The following is a 15,121-nucleotide window of genomic DNA, read 5'->3' as shown; positions in this document are numbered from 1 at the left end:
TATTGATACCCAAATCTAACTAGATGCAGGAAAGAACTTTGCAAGGACGGTGCTCTGCGATAATAATCTTGTTAAGAAACAAACGGAAAACTCATCAGCTTATATTATAAGACTAAAGCTAGTGTTATGTCTGTAAAAAAGATGCATATATAAATAGAGCTTAATAAATTACAACAATGACAATCACCTGCCCTTCCCCATTGGCGACTTCACATCTTTATTTTACTTTTTTTTACTCAGAAGAAGTCGCATTCATCACCAAACATGGCTGATGACAATAGTCCCTGTACAAACTCACACTTCTTTGCCTTCTCCAATTTATCACTATCCGATAAAGGAGACGACGATGTCCCTTCTTTTGCTGTTGACGAATCCTTAATCAGATTCTTGTTTTCTACACTTGAATCAGGCTGCACAAGCTTGGTCTGATTTGGTAACGCAGAATTGTCGATGAACGATAAAAATTGATCGGAAACAACAAAATTAGAGGTACGATGATGACGATTCATAGATGGTGGCGACTCATCAAGAGGAGGTTGAAAATATTTATCAGATGAATATGGATCTTCCCTGTACGACATTTCCTTCTGCTCACTGTAAAGTTATCGGTCAAGGAATTTCAAATAAATCACATTCATTATAGAGACGGAAATTTGACTTAAAAAGGTTTGAAAAGAATGAAAAAGGATATCTTCAAGACATCTCTATGATGTGATGTTATATGATCCACCATATGCATCTTCACCCTTTTGCTACAAACAGGACATATCTACAAAAACCACAAACAAATTGTAAGATGATGTTACCACATGAATATTCACAGAACCAGAAAAATAATGTTCCATCACACCATTAAATATTCATTTCTTGAAATCGTGAAGCCAATCAATACTTCAACAAGAGAGATTTTAAGACTTAATATTCGTTGAAGATCGTTGAAACTATTCTTAACTGAAATTGGATTCCCAAAAGCATCAATCAAAACAGTCCTACTTAACTCAGGTCCAAGAATTCACTACCTACTCTCTAAAGAAAACATGTAAAGCCAAAAAAATGTAATATCCTAAAACCTTAAACGGATCAATGGAGAGTTATGTCAACTCAAAGAGTAACCTAAGATAGGAGTGGCATGTTTCTCTTTTGAAACTATTCGCAATAGCAATCAGATTCTCAAAACATCAATCTAAACAAATCCTAATCAAACTATAGATTGAAGCCATGTTTCCCACAATCCGAATAACTAAGCTGTATAAACTGCTTCATGTGAAGCTTGAGTGTGAAATGGAAAACGCAGGAGAGACAGGAAGTGAATTCACATACCCCATTGTTAGCTTCAAGATGATGTTCTTCGTCGATATGGTGACACAATTCAATTATATCATAACCACTCGCGCAAAACGGGCATGGGTACTCCACTGCTATATCGTCAACTTCTTCAAACTCTTCCAAATCTAGATAAGGCCCTGAAATATTTGCCGCTAATTAAATCGAGAACAAAAGTAAAAACCCATTAAGAAAAAAAAAGTCTTCTCTCATCTAAAAGCAAACGTAAAGCTACGATTTTTAACTTAACGACCAATAACCAAAAGAGACCAAACAGAACCCAATTCAATCGAAACCCAATTCAGACCAATCTTAAATCATAAACCCTAGAAAATTGATAATAAACCTGATTGATACTTAGCAGCAGTTTCTGATCGATAGCTTCTTGAAGAACCAGATGAGCTAACGCACCACATATCGTCTTCCATCTGATTTATGAATCTCCACGAATCGGAGCTTTTATAAAAATCTCAGATAATTGCGACCTCCTTCGTCGTGTCAGCTAAATACCCAATTGTGTGTGAGATACAGAAAATGTCAAGAAACTACCGAGACCTCCAAAGGCCTGACCTTTTTTTTTTTTTGTTTAATCCGCCGAGACTTAATGGACAAGAATACTTCGGGTGGTGGTAAGCTAAATTACTATTATACCCTTCAGTTGTACCGAGCCAATTTCTCAGCTACCTCTGGGGTGTTTCTGTCTTTTTCTTGTAAGGATGTTAATGTTGTTGCATTGCTCCCCAAGTTAATAGCAGTAAAGGCCTGCCTTGAAATTATTTAAATGGGCTTAAGGCCTAATTAGAAAAGCCCATATTAAAATCTGAGAAATTTGAGATTCTGACATAGAAAAATCCCCAATTTTCCCGGAAATTTTCAGACAAAGCCGCGTTGAGATTCAACAAATTTGAGTGAGTTTTTTTTGTCATTTACCTTTGTCGCTTCGACGTGAGACAAGCCGTGGAAGAAGACGAAAGGGCTCTCTCTTAAGCCGCCATTGCAATCCCTAGAACTCTCTTTTTTGAGATGGGAAGCCCTAACGCCGCCGCCGAGACGGATCTTACAACCGTTGATTTCATCGGAGACACACGACGGGACTCTGGTTCTGATACAGAGACCAACACCGATTGTGACGGAGAAGACTTGCCTCTTCTTCTTCTACCTGCTCCTCCCGGTCACTTCGAAGAAGGAGAGAGAGTTTTAGCCAAACACAGTGATTGCTTCTACGAAGCCAAGGTAAGTCAAACACACTCTCTCTATTCTTGAATTAGTGGGTTGTTCTCTGCTTGTGAGCTTTATGTGTGTTCCTTTTTTTTTTTTTTTTTTTTTATATTCTCAGGTTCTTAAAGTTGAATATAAAGACAATGAATGGAAGTATTTTGTGCATTACATTGTAAGTAGAAATATGTTGAATCAAAAAGTTAAATAAAATCATTTCTTTTGAGCTATTTTGCTTCTATCTTTTGTTTTGAAGATGTAAATTTATTTCTTTGGCAGGGTTGGAACAAAAGGTTAGAGCTTCCTTTAATATACTTACTGGCTTCTTATCGGTTTGAAATCATTTTAAACTATTTATGAATAAGGGAATTCTTTCATATGGTGATTTACTGATTTTGTTTGCCAAGTTTCAATTTTTTGATAATATCAAAGGTCTGACTGACTCTTGTATCTCTTTTATACAATGATAGTTGGGACGAATGGATAAGTCTGGACTGTCTGTTGAAACATTCAGAGGAGAATATTGAGAAACAGAAGGAACAGGGTTTGAAGCAGCAAGGAATTAAGAGTGCTATGGCTTGGAGAGTTTCAAAGATGAAACCTAGAAGCCCTAATGGTCAGTCAGCTTCTTCTTTGTTTGTTTTTACATATTCTTGTCTTGATGAACTTCTTTCTTGCTGCTTTCTTGGGTATTCAAAGTCTGTATCATCAGGGACTCTCTTTTGGTCTTGCTTGCTTTATTCTTTGTCGACTAAGTAGAAGCTGTAGAGATTAAAGTATACATACATATCTTTTATTGTTGATGTGTTAATAATGCTGTAATGAGGCCAGGTTTACTCGTTCCGTTACTGCATTTATGAGTATATGACAGACATGAATATTGTGTCAGCTGATATTTTGTCCAATGTTTTCTTAATTTTTGCAGTTGCTAGAGGAAGAAAGCGGAAGCAAGATTCTGTTGATACGGTAATTGCTTCATTAGTGGATGTATTTGCGTAATCTTTCAGCTTCCAAATATCAAGGGTTCTTTTTTATTAGGGGAGTTTTACTTGAATCTTGTTGTTTGCTGAATTCAGGAGAAGAATGTGGTTCCCTCTGACAATCTCTTAAGTTTCAATATTCCACCCGCATTAAGGAAGCAACTAATTGACGATTATGAATTTGTTACTCAGATGCAGAAGGTAATGAATGTCATATGCTTTTCTTAGGTCCATATATTAAGGAATTTAGCTTAACTCATGTTTTGGAATTATCTGAGCAGCTTGTGCAACTTCCGCGTTCTCCAAATGTGGATGACATCTTGAAGAAGTACATTGACAGCCAAATGAAGAAACATAGCAGGTAAGCTCTTTGTGGATTATAGTTTCTTTCCGTTGTCAGTTTCCAACACTTCAAGTGTTAATCTCCTTTGTTGCTGTTCTCATATACTTAAGAGAGTATAAATCATCTGTTGATGCTCCATCGATAGTGGCCAGATTTTATATGACGGATAAGAGTATTCCAAGCTTCTGATATATATCTATTACTTTCTTTTGCGAGTCTATATAGGGTAACTGATTCATTAGAGGAAATTCTCAAAGGTTTGCGTTGCTACTTTGACAAAGCTTTACCGGTGATGTTGCTTTACAACAATGAACGGAAGCAATACGAGGAATCTGTATCAGCGGATGTTTCTCCCTCAACTGTGTACGGAGCAGAGCATTTGTTACGACTCTTTGGTAAGCCCTTCTTTTAATGTATAAACACCATTTTATATCCTGAATGATTTGCTAGTTCTTATCAAACCTATAGAAACACACACCAAGTCCACCGTTATGAAAGCCTAAATATTGAGTTTTGCAGTGAAATTGCCGGAGTTGCTAGCACATGTGAATATGGCAGAAGAGACATTGAAGGAATTGCAGGACAACTTTGTTGATATTCTTAGGTTCCTTCTTCTTGTCTCCTACTTAATGCTTAACATTTTTTACAAGTATTTAAAGACAAATAACAAAAACCAGATGATAACGCAGGTTCTTGAGGAAGAATCAGAGTGTGTTTTTTGTATCGGCATACAAAGCAGTGGAAGAAATGGAGAAGAAAGAAGATTAGGGTGTTGTGTTGTGTGCCGAATGACGTGTAAGTATGTGCAGCGAATCTTCTGTTTGTAGTATTATTGTATCGTATGTAACGAGACCTAAGAACTATTATATAGGTTCGGTCTCGATTTTCAAAGCACTTAAACGTCGTTATCGTGTTTGTCTCGGCGTTTTAAAAAACTAATTAAAAAAAACATTAGTCATTTTTAATTATCTCTTCTCCTTTTCAATTATCGTTTCCATTTATTTATGAACATAGTAACTTGTCTTGATTTTCAAATTTGTTACAGAGTTGATTTTTTGAATATACAGAAAAAAACATTCTATAGTATGAATTCAAATCTCTTGAATTTAAGCATATAATTACCATTTTATGACAAGGAATAATGGTCTACTCGAGTAGTATATCATAAAATAATAATAGTAATCAAAATTATATACCAATGAGTTCAAAATCATCAAACCCCATGGGATGATGAGCAAATAATATTTGTATCAGTTACCAATGAGTTCAAAATAATCAAATCACATGGGATGATAAAAAGCATATTACTATTTTTAATCAGCTCCTCCAATATAAATTTATTTGACCGTTACGGAAAGTTGAGAGAGATAAACTCTTTTTCTTTTATTTTTTTCCGTTTATTTGACTTTGCGTCTTTATTAGATCGCTTGGTCCCACGTAATCTTTCAAACTTACCGTTTGGATTAGATAACCACCGTCCGATCTCACATGAAGCAACGTGAAGAAAATGAACGGCTCAGATCTCTCGACCGTTTATAGCAACACCTTTCTCCTTTATATCTCTCTCTCTCTCTCTAAATTTTGAAAATCATAATGCTCTTCTGCTTTGTACTAGCTTCTTCAGCTTCTTCTTCCTTAGATTCAAAATCTCTTCTTCTTAGTTTCTGATTTCAGTTTGAGATCTACTCTTTGATTTTTTTCTCTCGTGATTTTTGTGGTTCACTGCTAATTGTGAACCGAGAATGGTGAAATCAGCAGCTTGTTCTTCTTCTCCGGTGACTATAACGGTGACACCATGTAAAGGATCCGGCGACAGAAGCTTAGGATTGACGAGTCCTATCCCACGCGCCTCCGTCATCAACAATAACCAAAACTCTCCTCTAAGCTCAAGAGCTACACGTCGTACTTCGATTAGCGGTGGAAATCGGAGATCTAGTGGTGGTGAAGGAAGATACTGTTCTATGTCTGTGGAAGATCTAACGGCGGAGACCACTAATTCCGAGTGCGTTCTGAGCTATACTGTTCATATTCCACCTACGCCGGATCATCAGACGGTGTTCGCTTCACAAGAGAGTGGTATGGGTGAAGAAGATGAGATGCTAAAAGGGAACTCGAATAACAAAAGTTTCCTCTCCGGGACGATTTTCACCGGTGGGTTTAAATCGGTGACTCGTGGTCATGTAATTGATTGCTCTATGGATCGAGCTGATCCGGAGAAGAAATCAGGTCAGATCTGTTGGTTAAAAGGTTGTGATGAGAAAGTTGTTCATGGGAGATGTGAGTGTGGTTTCAAAATCTGTAGAGATTGTTACTTTGATTGTATCACAAGTGGTGGAGGCAATTGTCCTGGTTGCAAAGAGCCTTACAGGGATGTCAACGATGATCCTGAGACTGAGGAAGAAGACGAAGAAGATGAGGCGAAACCGCTTCCTCAGATGGGTGAATCAAAGCTTGACAAGAGGCTTTCGGTTGTGAAGTCGTTTAAAGCGCAGAATCAAGCTGGTGACTTTGATCACACTCGGTGGTTGTTTGAGACTAAAGGTACTTATGGGTATGGGAACGCTGTTTGGCCTAAAGATGGGTATGGAATCGGGTCGGGTGGTGGTGGTAACGGGTATGAAACGCCACCGGAGTTTGGGGAAAGAAGCAAGAGACCTCTTACTAGGAAAGTCAGTGTCTCTGCTGCAATTATCAGTCCTTACAGGTAAAAGAACTTGCTTTATCTTTAGCTGTTTCTTGATTAAGTATGTTTTTCTTAAATGTTTGCTTAGTTATGATGATGCAATCGATTACTGTTGGCTTTGGTTTTTGCTGAAGTTTTGATTTTTCTTGTGTGTGACGAAACAGATTACTCATTGCACTGCGTTTGGTGGCTCTTGGTCTGTTCCTGACATGGAGGGTTCGCCACCCAAACCGAGAAGCAATGTGGTTGTGGGGAATGTCAACGACCTGTGAACTTTGGTTTGCCTTGTCTTGGCTTTTGGATCAGCTTCCAAAACTCTGTCCGGTTAACAGATTAAGTGATTTAGGTGTTCTTAAAGAACGCTTTGAATCTCCTAACCTCAGGAACCCCAAAGGAAGATCTGATCTTCCGGGTATCGATGTGTTTGTCTCAACTGCAGACCCTGAGAAAGAACCGCCTCTGGTCACAGCCAACACCATTCTTTCGATCCTAGCTGTTGATTACCCTGTGGAGAAACTTGCTTGCTACTTATCAGACGATGGAGGAGCTTTGCTAACATTCGAAGCCTTGGCTCAAACAGCCAGCTTTGCAAGTACATGGGTGCCATTTTGCAGGAAACACAATATAGAGCCAAGGAACCCTGAGGCCTACTTTGGACAGAAGCGTAACTTTCTCAAGAACAAAGTGAGGCTGGATTTTGTGAGGGAAAGGAGGAGAGTGAAGAGAGAGTATGATGAGTTTAAGGTCAGAATCAACTCATTGCCTGAGGCGATAAGGAGAAGGTCTGATGCTTATAACGTGCACGAAGAGCTAAGGGCTAAGAAGAAACAGATGGAAATGATGATGGGAAACAATCCTCAAGAAACTGTTAAAGTTCCAAAGGCCACTTGGATGTCAGATGGTTCTCACTGGCCAGGGACTTGGTCCTCTGGAGAATCCGATAACTCTCGAGGAGATCATGCTGGAATCATTCAGGTAACTTCTTTTGTCAATATTGTTTGCTAATTGTTTAACTGGTTTCAGGTTTGTATTGAAAAGAGAGTTCTAATATTTTGTGTATTGCTGCAGGCAATGTTGGCTCCTCCAAATGCAGAACCAGTTTATGGAGCAGAAGCAGATGCTGAGAACTTAATTGATACAACAGACGTTGACATCAGGCTACCAATGCTAGTTTATGTGTCCAGAGAGAAGCGGCCGGGTTATGATCACAACAAGAAAGCAGGAGCCATGAATGCTTTGGTTAGAACCAGCGCAATAATGTCTAATGGCCCATTCATCCTCAATCTTGATTGTGACCACTACATCTACAACTCTATGGCTTTGAGAGAAGGAATGTGCTTCATGCTTGATCGTGGTGGCGATAGAATCTGCTATGTTCAGTTCCCTCAGAGGTTTGAAGGTATTGACCCAAATGATCGTTATGCAAACCACAACACTGTCTTCTTTGATGTTAGTATGAGAGCTTTGGATGGACTTCAAGGTCCAATGTATGTGGGAACTGGCTGTATCTTCCGAAGAACAGCTCTCTACGGGTTTAGTCCGCCGAGAGCAACTGAACATCATGGCTGGCTTGGAAGAAGAAAGGTCAAGATATCGCTGAGGAAATCAAAAGCCGTGATGAAGAAAGACGATGAAGTTTCTTTGCCTATAAATGGAGAATACAACGAAGAAGAGAATGATGATGGAGATATTGAATCTCTGCTTCTCCCAAAGAGATTTGGTAACTCAAACTCTTTCGTTGCTTCAATCCCGGTTGCTGAATACCAAGGGAGACTCTTACAAGACTTGCAAGGCAAAGGCAAGAACAGTAGGCCAGCTGGGTCACTTGCTGTCCCACGTGAACCACTTGATGCAGCCACTGTAGCTGAAGCAATCAGTGTGATATCTTGCTTCTATGAGGACAAAACTGAGTGGGGTAAAAGAGTTGGATGGATCTATGGTTCAGTGACCGAAGATGTAGTCACGGGATATCGAATGCACAACAGAGGATGGAGATCAATCTACTGCGTGACGAAGCGAGATGCTTTCCGTGGAACAGCTCCAATCAATCTAACGGATAGGCTTCACCAGGTTCTGAGATGGGCAACAGGATCTGTTGAGATCTTTTTCTCTAGGAACAATGCGATCTTCGCAACCAGAAGGATGAAGTTTTTGCAGAGAGTGGCTTACTTCAATGTTGGAATGTATCCATTCACATCGCTTTTCCTCATCGTCTACTGCATTCTCCCTGCGGTTTCGCTCTTCTCGGGTCAATTCATAGTCCAATCACTGAATATAACGTTCTTGATCTATCTCCTCTCGATAACACTCACGCTCTGTATGTTATCACTCCTTGAGATCAAATGGTCAGGCATAACTCTCCATGAATGGTGGAGAAATGAGCAGTTCTGGGTAATTGGAGGTACAAGCGCACACCCTGCAGCTGTTCTTCAAGGTCTTCTCAAGGTAATTGCAGGAGTCGATATCTCGTTTACCTTGACTTCCAAGTCATCTACACCAGAAGAAGGAGAGGATGAGTTTGCTGATCTGTATGCTGTGAAATGGAGCTTTTTGATGGTTCCTCCATTGACGATCATGATGGTGAATATGATTGCGATTGCGGTGGGGCTTGCGAGGACTCTGTACAGTCCATTTCCGCAATGGAGTAAGCTTGTTGGAGGAGTGTTCTTCAGCTTTTGGGTGCTTTGTCATCTGTATCCGTTTGCTAAAGGATTGATGGGAAGAAGAGGCAGAGTTCCGACGATAGTGTTTGTGTGGTCAGGTTTGTTGTCGATTATTGTGTCTTTGCTTTGGGTTTATATTAACCCTCCTTCAGGGAAACAGGACTATATGCAGTTTCAGTTCCCTTGATTTTCTTTGTTTGTGGTACAAGGCATGAAAATTCTTCTTTCTAGGCTTCATGTTTGTAATCAGATATTATAATTACGATTTTTCAAAGTAAAGTCTCAATTTCTTACTTTGTTAATGATTTTAAGTCTGGACCAATGAAACCAAACTTAGATGAGATTGTGAGTCTGGTAAGTTGCATCTTTTTCAAATATGTAAGAAAAGGTCCAAAACTCTTACAAAGTGACTGGTAAGTTGCATCTTTTTTCACATTTGTTTCAAAGCCATTACTAATCATCAGATTCTTCGAAACAGAAAAAGTGACCAAGAAGTGTCAATGCAGAAACAGGTAAAGATTCGAATCCTTATTACAGTCACTTACAAAATATATACATTCGAATTTAAAATTGAAACCATAGGATTCGAATTACCAGAGGTTGAGTTTTACAAGTTTGTTTTTTAACGTAAAAGATAGTTTCGACTCAACCAAAATAACAATAACATGGACCACATTTCTCTATGTTTTCACAGCTTGATATGAAAATGAAGTATCTAAATGAAAAAAACAAAGTTGTATATTTAAAACATTATTTACAAAAACATCTTTAAAATTTAGTTTAATCGTTAAATTTACATTAACTAAAAACATATTGAACTTATAACATCTAGTAGACCAATCTTAAATAATGGATGTAATGTTTGGTTTGTTATCCACGCATTAACACTTACATTAAAAAAAAACAAATTATTTTGTATAACTAAAACAATTAGTTTACACAAAATTACAAAATTTAACACTTATAAAAAAAACATTACATTTAAAAAAAAGCAAGTGTTAAAAATTTAATTATGTGTAAACCATAATGAACCTAGAACACCTCTTAGGGGTTTGGATGTTGTATCCAATTAGTTTACACAAAATTTAAAAATTTAACACTTATAAAATAAATAAAAACAACATTTTAAAAAAAAACAAGTGTTACAATTTTAATTATGTGTAAACCATTATTGAACCTAGAACACCTCTTAGGGGTTTGGATGTTGTATCCAATTAATTTACACAAAATTAAAAAATTTAACACTTATCAAAAAAAAAAACTTTTAAAACAAAAAACAAGTGTTAAAGTTTTAGTTATGTGTAAAGCATTATTGAACCTAGAACACCTCTTAGGGGTTTGGATGTTGTATCCAATTAGTTTACACAAAATTAAAAAATTTAACACTTATAAAATAAATAAAAACAACATTTAAAAAAAAACAAGTGTTACAATTTTAATTATGTGTAAACCATTATTGAACCTAGAACACCTCTTAGGGGTTTGGATGTTGTATCCAATTAGTTTACACAAAATTAAAAAATTTAACACTTATCAAAAAAAAAAAACTTTTAAAACAAAAAAAATAAGTGTTAAAATTTTAATTATGTGTAAATCATTATTGAACCTAGAACACCTCTTAGGGGTTTGGATGTTGTATCCAATTAATTTATACAAAATTAAAAATTTAACACTTATTCAAAAAAAGAAAAAAATATTAAAAAAAAAAGAAGTGTTAAAAAAAAAACATTGAAAAATAAAAAGTGTTAAATTAAGAGGTAACCTTGTTCGACGAAACAGAGACTAATCGATCGATCATCCTGAGCCTGAGGAGACGCTTTCATGATCCCAGCCATGGAAACACATTCTCTCTTTGTCTCTTTCATCGTTGTCCTCTTTCCCGCTGTTCCATCCTTGGCCGTCTTGGTGCTCTCCTTAGCCGTCGGTGAAACGGTGGCCCGTCGTTGGCCGGATTTGAAATCGTTTGGATTGAGTGAATATGAGTCACAACAGAGGATGGAGATCAATCTTACGGAGAAGAGATAATGAGAGATGGAAGGATTCTTTTGTTATGGTTCCGAAGAAGAAGAAGAAGAAGAGAAGAGAGGAATAGTGAATTTTGATATCTCAAGGAAGAAGAGAGAATGAGTGATGTTGGAGGTTAGCATTCTCTCAGGCGTTTATTTATAAGCATTAGCTTCTTCCAAAAAAAGGAAACTTTCGATTGTTTCCTTTTTTCGATGAGTTTTGTTATTTCCTTTTTTTTTGTAAACTTTAGATTATTTCCTTTTTACAATATTGGGCTCCAACAGGATCAATACCCGATTTCCATCTTTGGACCTGCAATTAACTCCTTGGTGCTTATATTCGAGAACAAGAAGAAGAAGCAAGTTTTGCCTTCTTTGAAGCCTCTACTATTTGAGATAGTCTATCTCTGGAACTATGTTCCTCCTAATGCAGAACCTGTTTATGGAGCCATTCATCCTCAATCTTGAAGAATCTTCTATGTTGAGTTCCCTCAGAGGTTTGAAGGTATTGGACCCAAATGATCGTTATGCAAACCACAACACTGTCTTCTTTGATGTTAGTATGAAGTTGGCAAGTCTTGTATCTACAAGAAAGAGCCATTAATAGTGGGATTGCTACCGGGGATGGTCTAGTACAATGCACAAACCACAGAGAATAAGCAAATAGGAACAGAGTTTTGGTGATTACAAAAATGCAGTGTAAGGATTGCCATTGCTTGGTCTTATACGAGATTGTGTTTATTTCGTGGTATAGCCCCTGTTTTGAAGAGCACATCTTGTTTAGAGTGTTTGTGTTTGGTTCTCGTCTTCTCTTGATCTATGTTCATGTAATCACACATGTATGCTGTTTGGTTAGTCGGAAACAGAGTAAGAAGACATCAGACACTTGACATTTCGAATATAAAAAGGCAACATCTTTCCATATATAAGGTTCTGTTAAGCAGGCTCGAGACAGAGAGGCAAATCATCTTTTTAAACTTGAAAACCAAAGTAAGACTAGTAATTTGCACAAAATTACTTTCAGAATCAATAGTAAACAACAAAAACTCTTTAACCTAACTATATTTTTATTTTTTCTCCCCACAAGAACATATTCAACCGCCTATACAACACTTTCTCTCTTCGAAACCGTCTCTCCAATATGTCTGAAGCAACACTACTATAGTACTCTTCCGGCAAGGTTTTCTCATCTTCTTCAGAATTGTTTCTAGTTGAACCATTCGGTCTGGACCAATGACTCCGCTAATCTTCGGTTTAGTCCTCATGGCTGGTTAAAACAAACAAAACCCAACTTAAGATGAGATTGTGATTCTGTACAATGCAATTATGAATCCATATATGCAAAAACGAAAGTCCATAACTTCAAAAAAGCAATTTGATCAATTTGATCCCGCAAAAAAATAAACTTTCAGAAAGTGACTGGTAAGTTTTAGATGGTAATCATCAGATTCTTTGAAAAAAAAAAAAAAATCATCAACAAATGTCTTATGCATAGCTTGTTCAATGCAGAAACTAGGTAAAGATTCGAGATCCTAAAGTTATTACTCAATCCCACTCATATGTGATTATCTATGAAACTCTTTTGCCTTTATAAGCTAGAAGCACTAAGAAACTAAAAAAAAAGGGTGAAACAATCACTGGATCAGTGTGCTCATGGTGTTCCGCAATGCATCAGGTCCAGTAAGAAGAAGCAAGAAATGTGCCCTACCACTAACCCAATTCCCCCACTATTACAATCTCCACCAATTGGCCAACAATGGAGTATTAACTATAAAGCAAATCATAAAGCTTCTATCTTTTTTGTTTATGTAATGTTATGAGTGCCAAAATAAAAGCCATATACCCATACCCAGAAATGGTAAAAACTTCACATATGCTTAAAAGAGTAAAAGAATGAAGATTCCTAACTTATAGTTCAACTATTGATGTACAATCGCAGACAATAAGCAAAATGGCATTGCAATTGAACAGAGTTTTGTATAGAGAGTTTACCGATGAATATGTCGAACTGAGAAACCAGTGTCAATGGGAGTGTTTATACAAATCATAAGGTGCCCACAATGTGTCTAAAGGACATGGAAGCTTGGAATCAAGCCTTAACCATGGCTTACCACTACCTGACCAATGAAGCAAACTCACAGGACCAGAATGCAAATCACGGCAACTACCTCTAACATTATCACCACCAAGTCCATGTTGATTCCACCGATGCGAAATCGGAGCTACATGACCAGCAAATACCAGAAGAAACGGAGGAAGAGAACCCAGCTCATAAATCCTCTCCATCTTCTGAATCTCCATCCATTTCTCAATTCGTTTCGTGTACCTAAATCGTCTCCACTTCTTCAAATCAATCACCATTACACCAGTATTGAAGTAACAAGGGTTTCTCCCTTTGAACGTCCCGTTAAACCTCTTATCTGACCAAAAACCTCCGGTGAAGTATTTCGTGAAATTCGCGTGACAATACTCCGGAGCTCCGATTGTTCTCTGGCCTAAACCCGTTTTCCAAAGCTTGACGATATCATCAACGACGACGAGATCCGAATCCAAGTAGATGACTCGCTTAACACAAGGCTCGAGCAGATCCGCCAAGTAATTTCTGGCGTAATTCAACGGTTGCTCTAGGGCTTGTCTCACGGAAGAAGAAATCAAAGATTGTACGGTCTCAGGGGCAAAATAGTAAATTTTGAGATTCGTCAATTTGGGGAAAGTTGAGCGAATCAGAGATTCTAGGTTTTGAATCTCGGAGGAGACGAGGAAGTGGAAGAAGACGCTTTGAGGACACATTGAGTGTTGGAGGATTGAATTGACGGCTGCGATTGAGCCACGAAGGTAATCGATGTCGAGAGTGATGGCTACGTGGACGAGATTAGGGTTACAGACGCCGGAATCTTCGCCGGAAGATCTGCATTGTTCGGCGTTACGGAACAATGGAGATTCTCTGAAGGAGGAGTGATCGGAGTTTTGTTGTGGTTTGAATTCGTCGGCGTAGGGGTGAGATGATCGGATAGCTGCCGCCGGAGAAAAGGATTGGAGTGAAGGAGAAAGGAGAATCATGGCTAATGCGGCGGAGAAGATGGCGGAGAATCTCGTAATCCAATGCATTGCGAGAATGCAGAAGAAACTACGAAGCTTCGAATTTCAGAGGAAACAGCAATCAGAAAACTTTCATGGTGGGGAAGAGATTGAAACAGGCGTAGGATAAGAACCCTGAGAGGCACATTTCGCATGTCAATGCTACTCTGCGCCTTCTCTCTTTTCTTCTCCTCTGCGTTTTACTCGTTACTTGAGTGCTCTAGTTTAAAGAGGAAGAAGAAGAGAGAAATAGTTATTAATGTTTTTTATTTAATTTCACTGCAAATGGGAGTGTAATATTTGTATTTATAGTGGTTGGTAATTATTTATTTTAAATATTTTTGATGATAAATGTGGATTATTTAAGCAAGTGGATACGTGAAAGTAAAGATGAAAATTAATATTGTGAAGAGCAAATGTCACTGTCCTCTTTGAGGCTGGTGATGATTCTATTTCAAGATCTGTACTTTCTTTTTCTGTTACTTACCAGTTTTTACATTAGATTTTGTACAATGTGTAATTTGCATTCGAATTTTTTAAAGTATGCATTCGAGTTCTTAAAAGATAACGATGTTTCGATTTCTTTTCATGGAGCATGGAGCATGTTTAAGTTTAAACTTTAGGTTAGTGAGTATATAACAACACACATGAACAAAATGGAAGATGAAATAATACAAAATATATATAGAAGCTTCACCGAAACGTCGACCCAACCTAACCAACATGATACCTATATAATACTAGTATTAAACATATCTTCTTTTTGCTGATTAAATATAATAATACTACTTTTTTGGGGGTCGGAGAGCCTCTATTAAAAAAGAGCTTAA

The 15,121-nt window shown here is 37.6% G+C and overlaps 4 protein-coding genes across 4 annotated transcripts; 2 read left to right on the top strand and 2 right to left on the bottom strand.

Moving 5' to 3' along the window:
- Window positions 1–37: 37 nt before the first annotated feature.
- On the bottom strand, window positions 38–1,942 carry LOC9328185 (protein DEHYDRATION-INDUCED 19 homolog 2). Its single transcript, XM_021014628.1, has 4 exons — window positions 1,670–1,942; window positions 1,321–1,463; window positions 692–769; window positions 38–596 (listed from the first exon to the last, which is right to left on the bottom strand). Exons 1-4 carry the CDS (start codon window positions 1,749–1,751, stop codon window positions 237–239), a joined length of 663 nt encoding a protein of 220 aa, XP_020870287.1. The 5' UTR covers window positions 1,752–1,942; the 3' UTR covers window positions 38–236.
- A 249-nt stretch (window positions 1,943–2,191) lies between these two features.
- On the top strand, window positions 2,192–4,832 carry LOC9328184 (protein MRG2). Its single transcript, XM_021014627.1, has 10 exons — window positions 2,192–2,556; window positions 2,660–2,713; window positions 2,818–2,831; window positions 3,009–3,154; window positions 3,464–3,504; window positions 3,615–3,719; window positions 3,800–3,879; window positions 4,087–4,256; window positions 4,381–4,465; window positions 4,551–4,832. The coding sequence occupies exons 1-10, from the start codon at window positions 2,347–2,349 to the stop codon at window positions 4,627–4,629; spliced, it is 984 nt and encodes a 327-aa protein (XP_020870286.1). The 5' UTR covers window positions 2,192–2,346; the 3' UTR covers window positions 4,630–4,832.
- A 617-nt stretch (window positions 4,833–5,449) lies between these two features.
- LOC9328183 (cellulose synthase-like protein D5) lies at window positions 5,450–9,509 on the top strand. The gene is made up of 3 exons (XM_002892075.2): window positions 5,450–6,565; window positions 6,709–7,519; window positions 7,613–9,509. Exons 1-3 carry the CDS (start codon window positions 5,604–5,606, stop codon window positions 9,392–9,394), a joined length of 3,555 nt encoding a protein of 1,184 aa, XP_002892121.1. The 5' UTR covers window positions 5,450–5,603; the 3' UTR covers window positions 9,395–9,509.
- Window positions 9,510–12,159: 2,650 nt separating this feature from the next.
- LOC9328181 (probable galacturonosyltransferase-like 5) lies at window positions 12,160–14,553 on the bottom strand. The gene is made up of 2 exons (XM_021014626.1): window positions 13,206–14,553; window positions 12,160–12,480 (listed from the first exon to the last, which is right to left on the bottom strand). Exon 1 carries the CDS (start codon window positions 14,319–14,321, stop codon window positions 13,236–13,238), a length of 1,086 nt encoding a protein of 361 aa, XP_020870285.1. The 5' UTR covers window positions 14,322–14,553; the 3' UTR covers window positions 12,160–12,480; window positions 13,206–13,235.
- Window positions 14,554–15,121: the final 568 nt, after the last annotated feature.

Source organism: Arabidopsis lyrata (assembly GCF_000004255.2).
Source record: "Arabidopsis lyrata subsp. lyrata unplaced genomic scaffold ARALYscaffold_1, whole genome shotgun sequence".
NCBI lineage: Eukaryota > Viridiplantae > Streptophyta > Magnoliopsida > Brassicales > Brassicaceae > Arabidopsis > Arabidopsis lyrata.
The sequence above is the reverse complement of the archived record's forward strand: the minus strand, read 5'-3'. Positions and strand labels throughout refer to the sequence as shown.

What these genes read in the sequence shown, in the direction of transcription:
- LOC9328181 (XM_021014626.1), bottom strand. Translation starts at nt 14,321, where the DNA reads ATGCATTGGATTACGAGATTCTCCGCCATCTTCTCCGCCGCATTAGCC.
- LOC9328183 (XM_002892075.2), top strand. Translation starts at nt 5,604, where the DNA reads ATGGTGAAATCAGCAGCTTGTTCTTCTTCTCCGGTGACTATAACGGTG. An exon ending in GCAATTATCAGTCCTTACAG is followed by an intron (nt 6,566 to 6,708) that starts GTAAAAGAACTT and finishes GTGACGAAACAG; the next exon opens with ATTACTCATTGCACTGCGTT. An exon ending in ATCATGCTGGAATCATTCAG is followed by an intron (nt 7,520 to 7,612) that starts GTAACTTCTTTT and finishes GTATTGCTGCAG; the next exon opens with GCAATGTTGGCTCCTCCAAA.
- LOC9328184 (XM_021014627.1), top strand. Translation starts at nt 2,347, where the DNA reads ATGGGAAGCCCTAACGCCGCCGCCGAGACGGATCTTACAACCGTTGAT. An exon ending in ATTGCTTCTACGAAGCCAAG is followed by an intron (nt 2,557 to 2,659) that starts GTAAGTCAAACA and finishes TTATATTCTCAG; the next exon opens with GTTCTTAAAGTTGAATATAA. An exon ending in AGCAAGATTCTGTTGATACG is followed by an intron (nt 3,505 to 3,614) that starts GTAATTGCTTCA and finishes TGCTGAATTCAG; the next exon opens with GAGAAGAATGTGGTTCCCTC.
- LOC9328185 (XM_021014628.1), bottom strand. Translation starts at nt 1,751, where the DNA reads ATGGAAGACGATATGTGGTGCGTTAGCTCATCTGGTTCTTCAAGAAGC. An exon ending in TGCTGCTAAGTATCAATCAG is followed by an intron (nt 1,464 to 1,669) that starts GTTTATTATCAA and finishes CAAATATTTCAG; the next exon opens with GGCCTTATCTAGATTTGGAA. An exon ending in ATCATAGAGATGTCTTGAAG is followed by an intron (nt 597 to 691) that starts ATATCCTTTTTC and finishes CGATAACTTTAC; the next exon opens with AGTGAGCAGAAGGAAATGTC.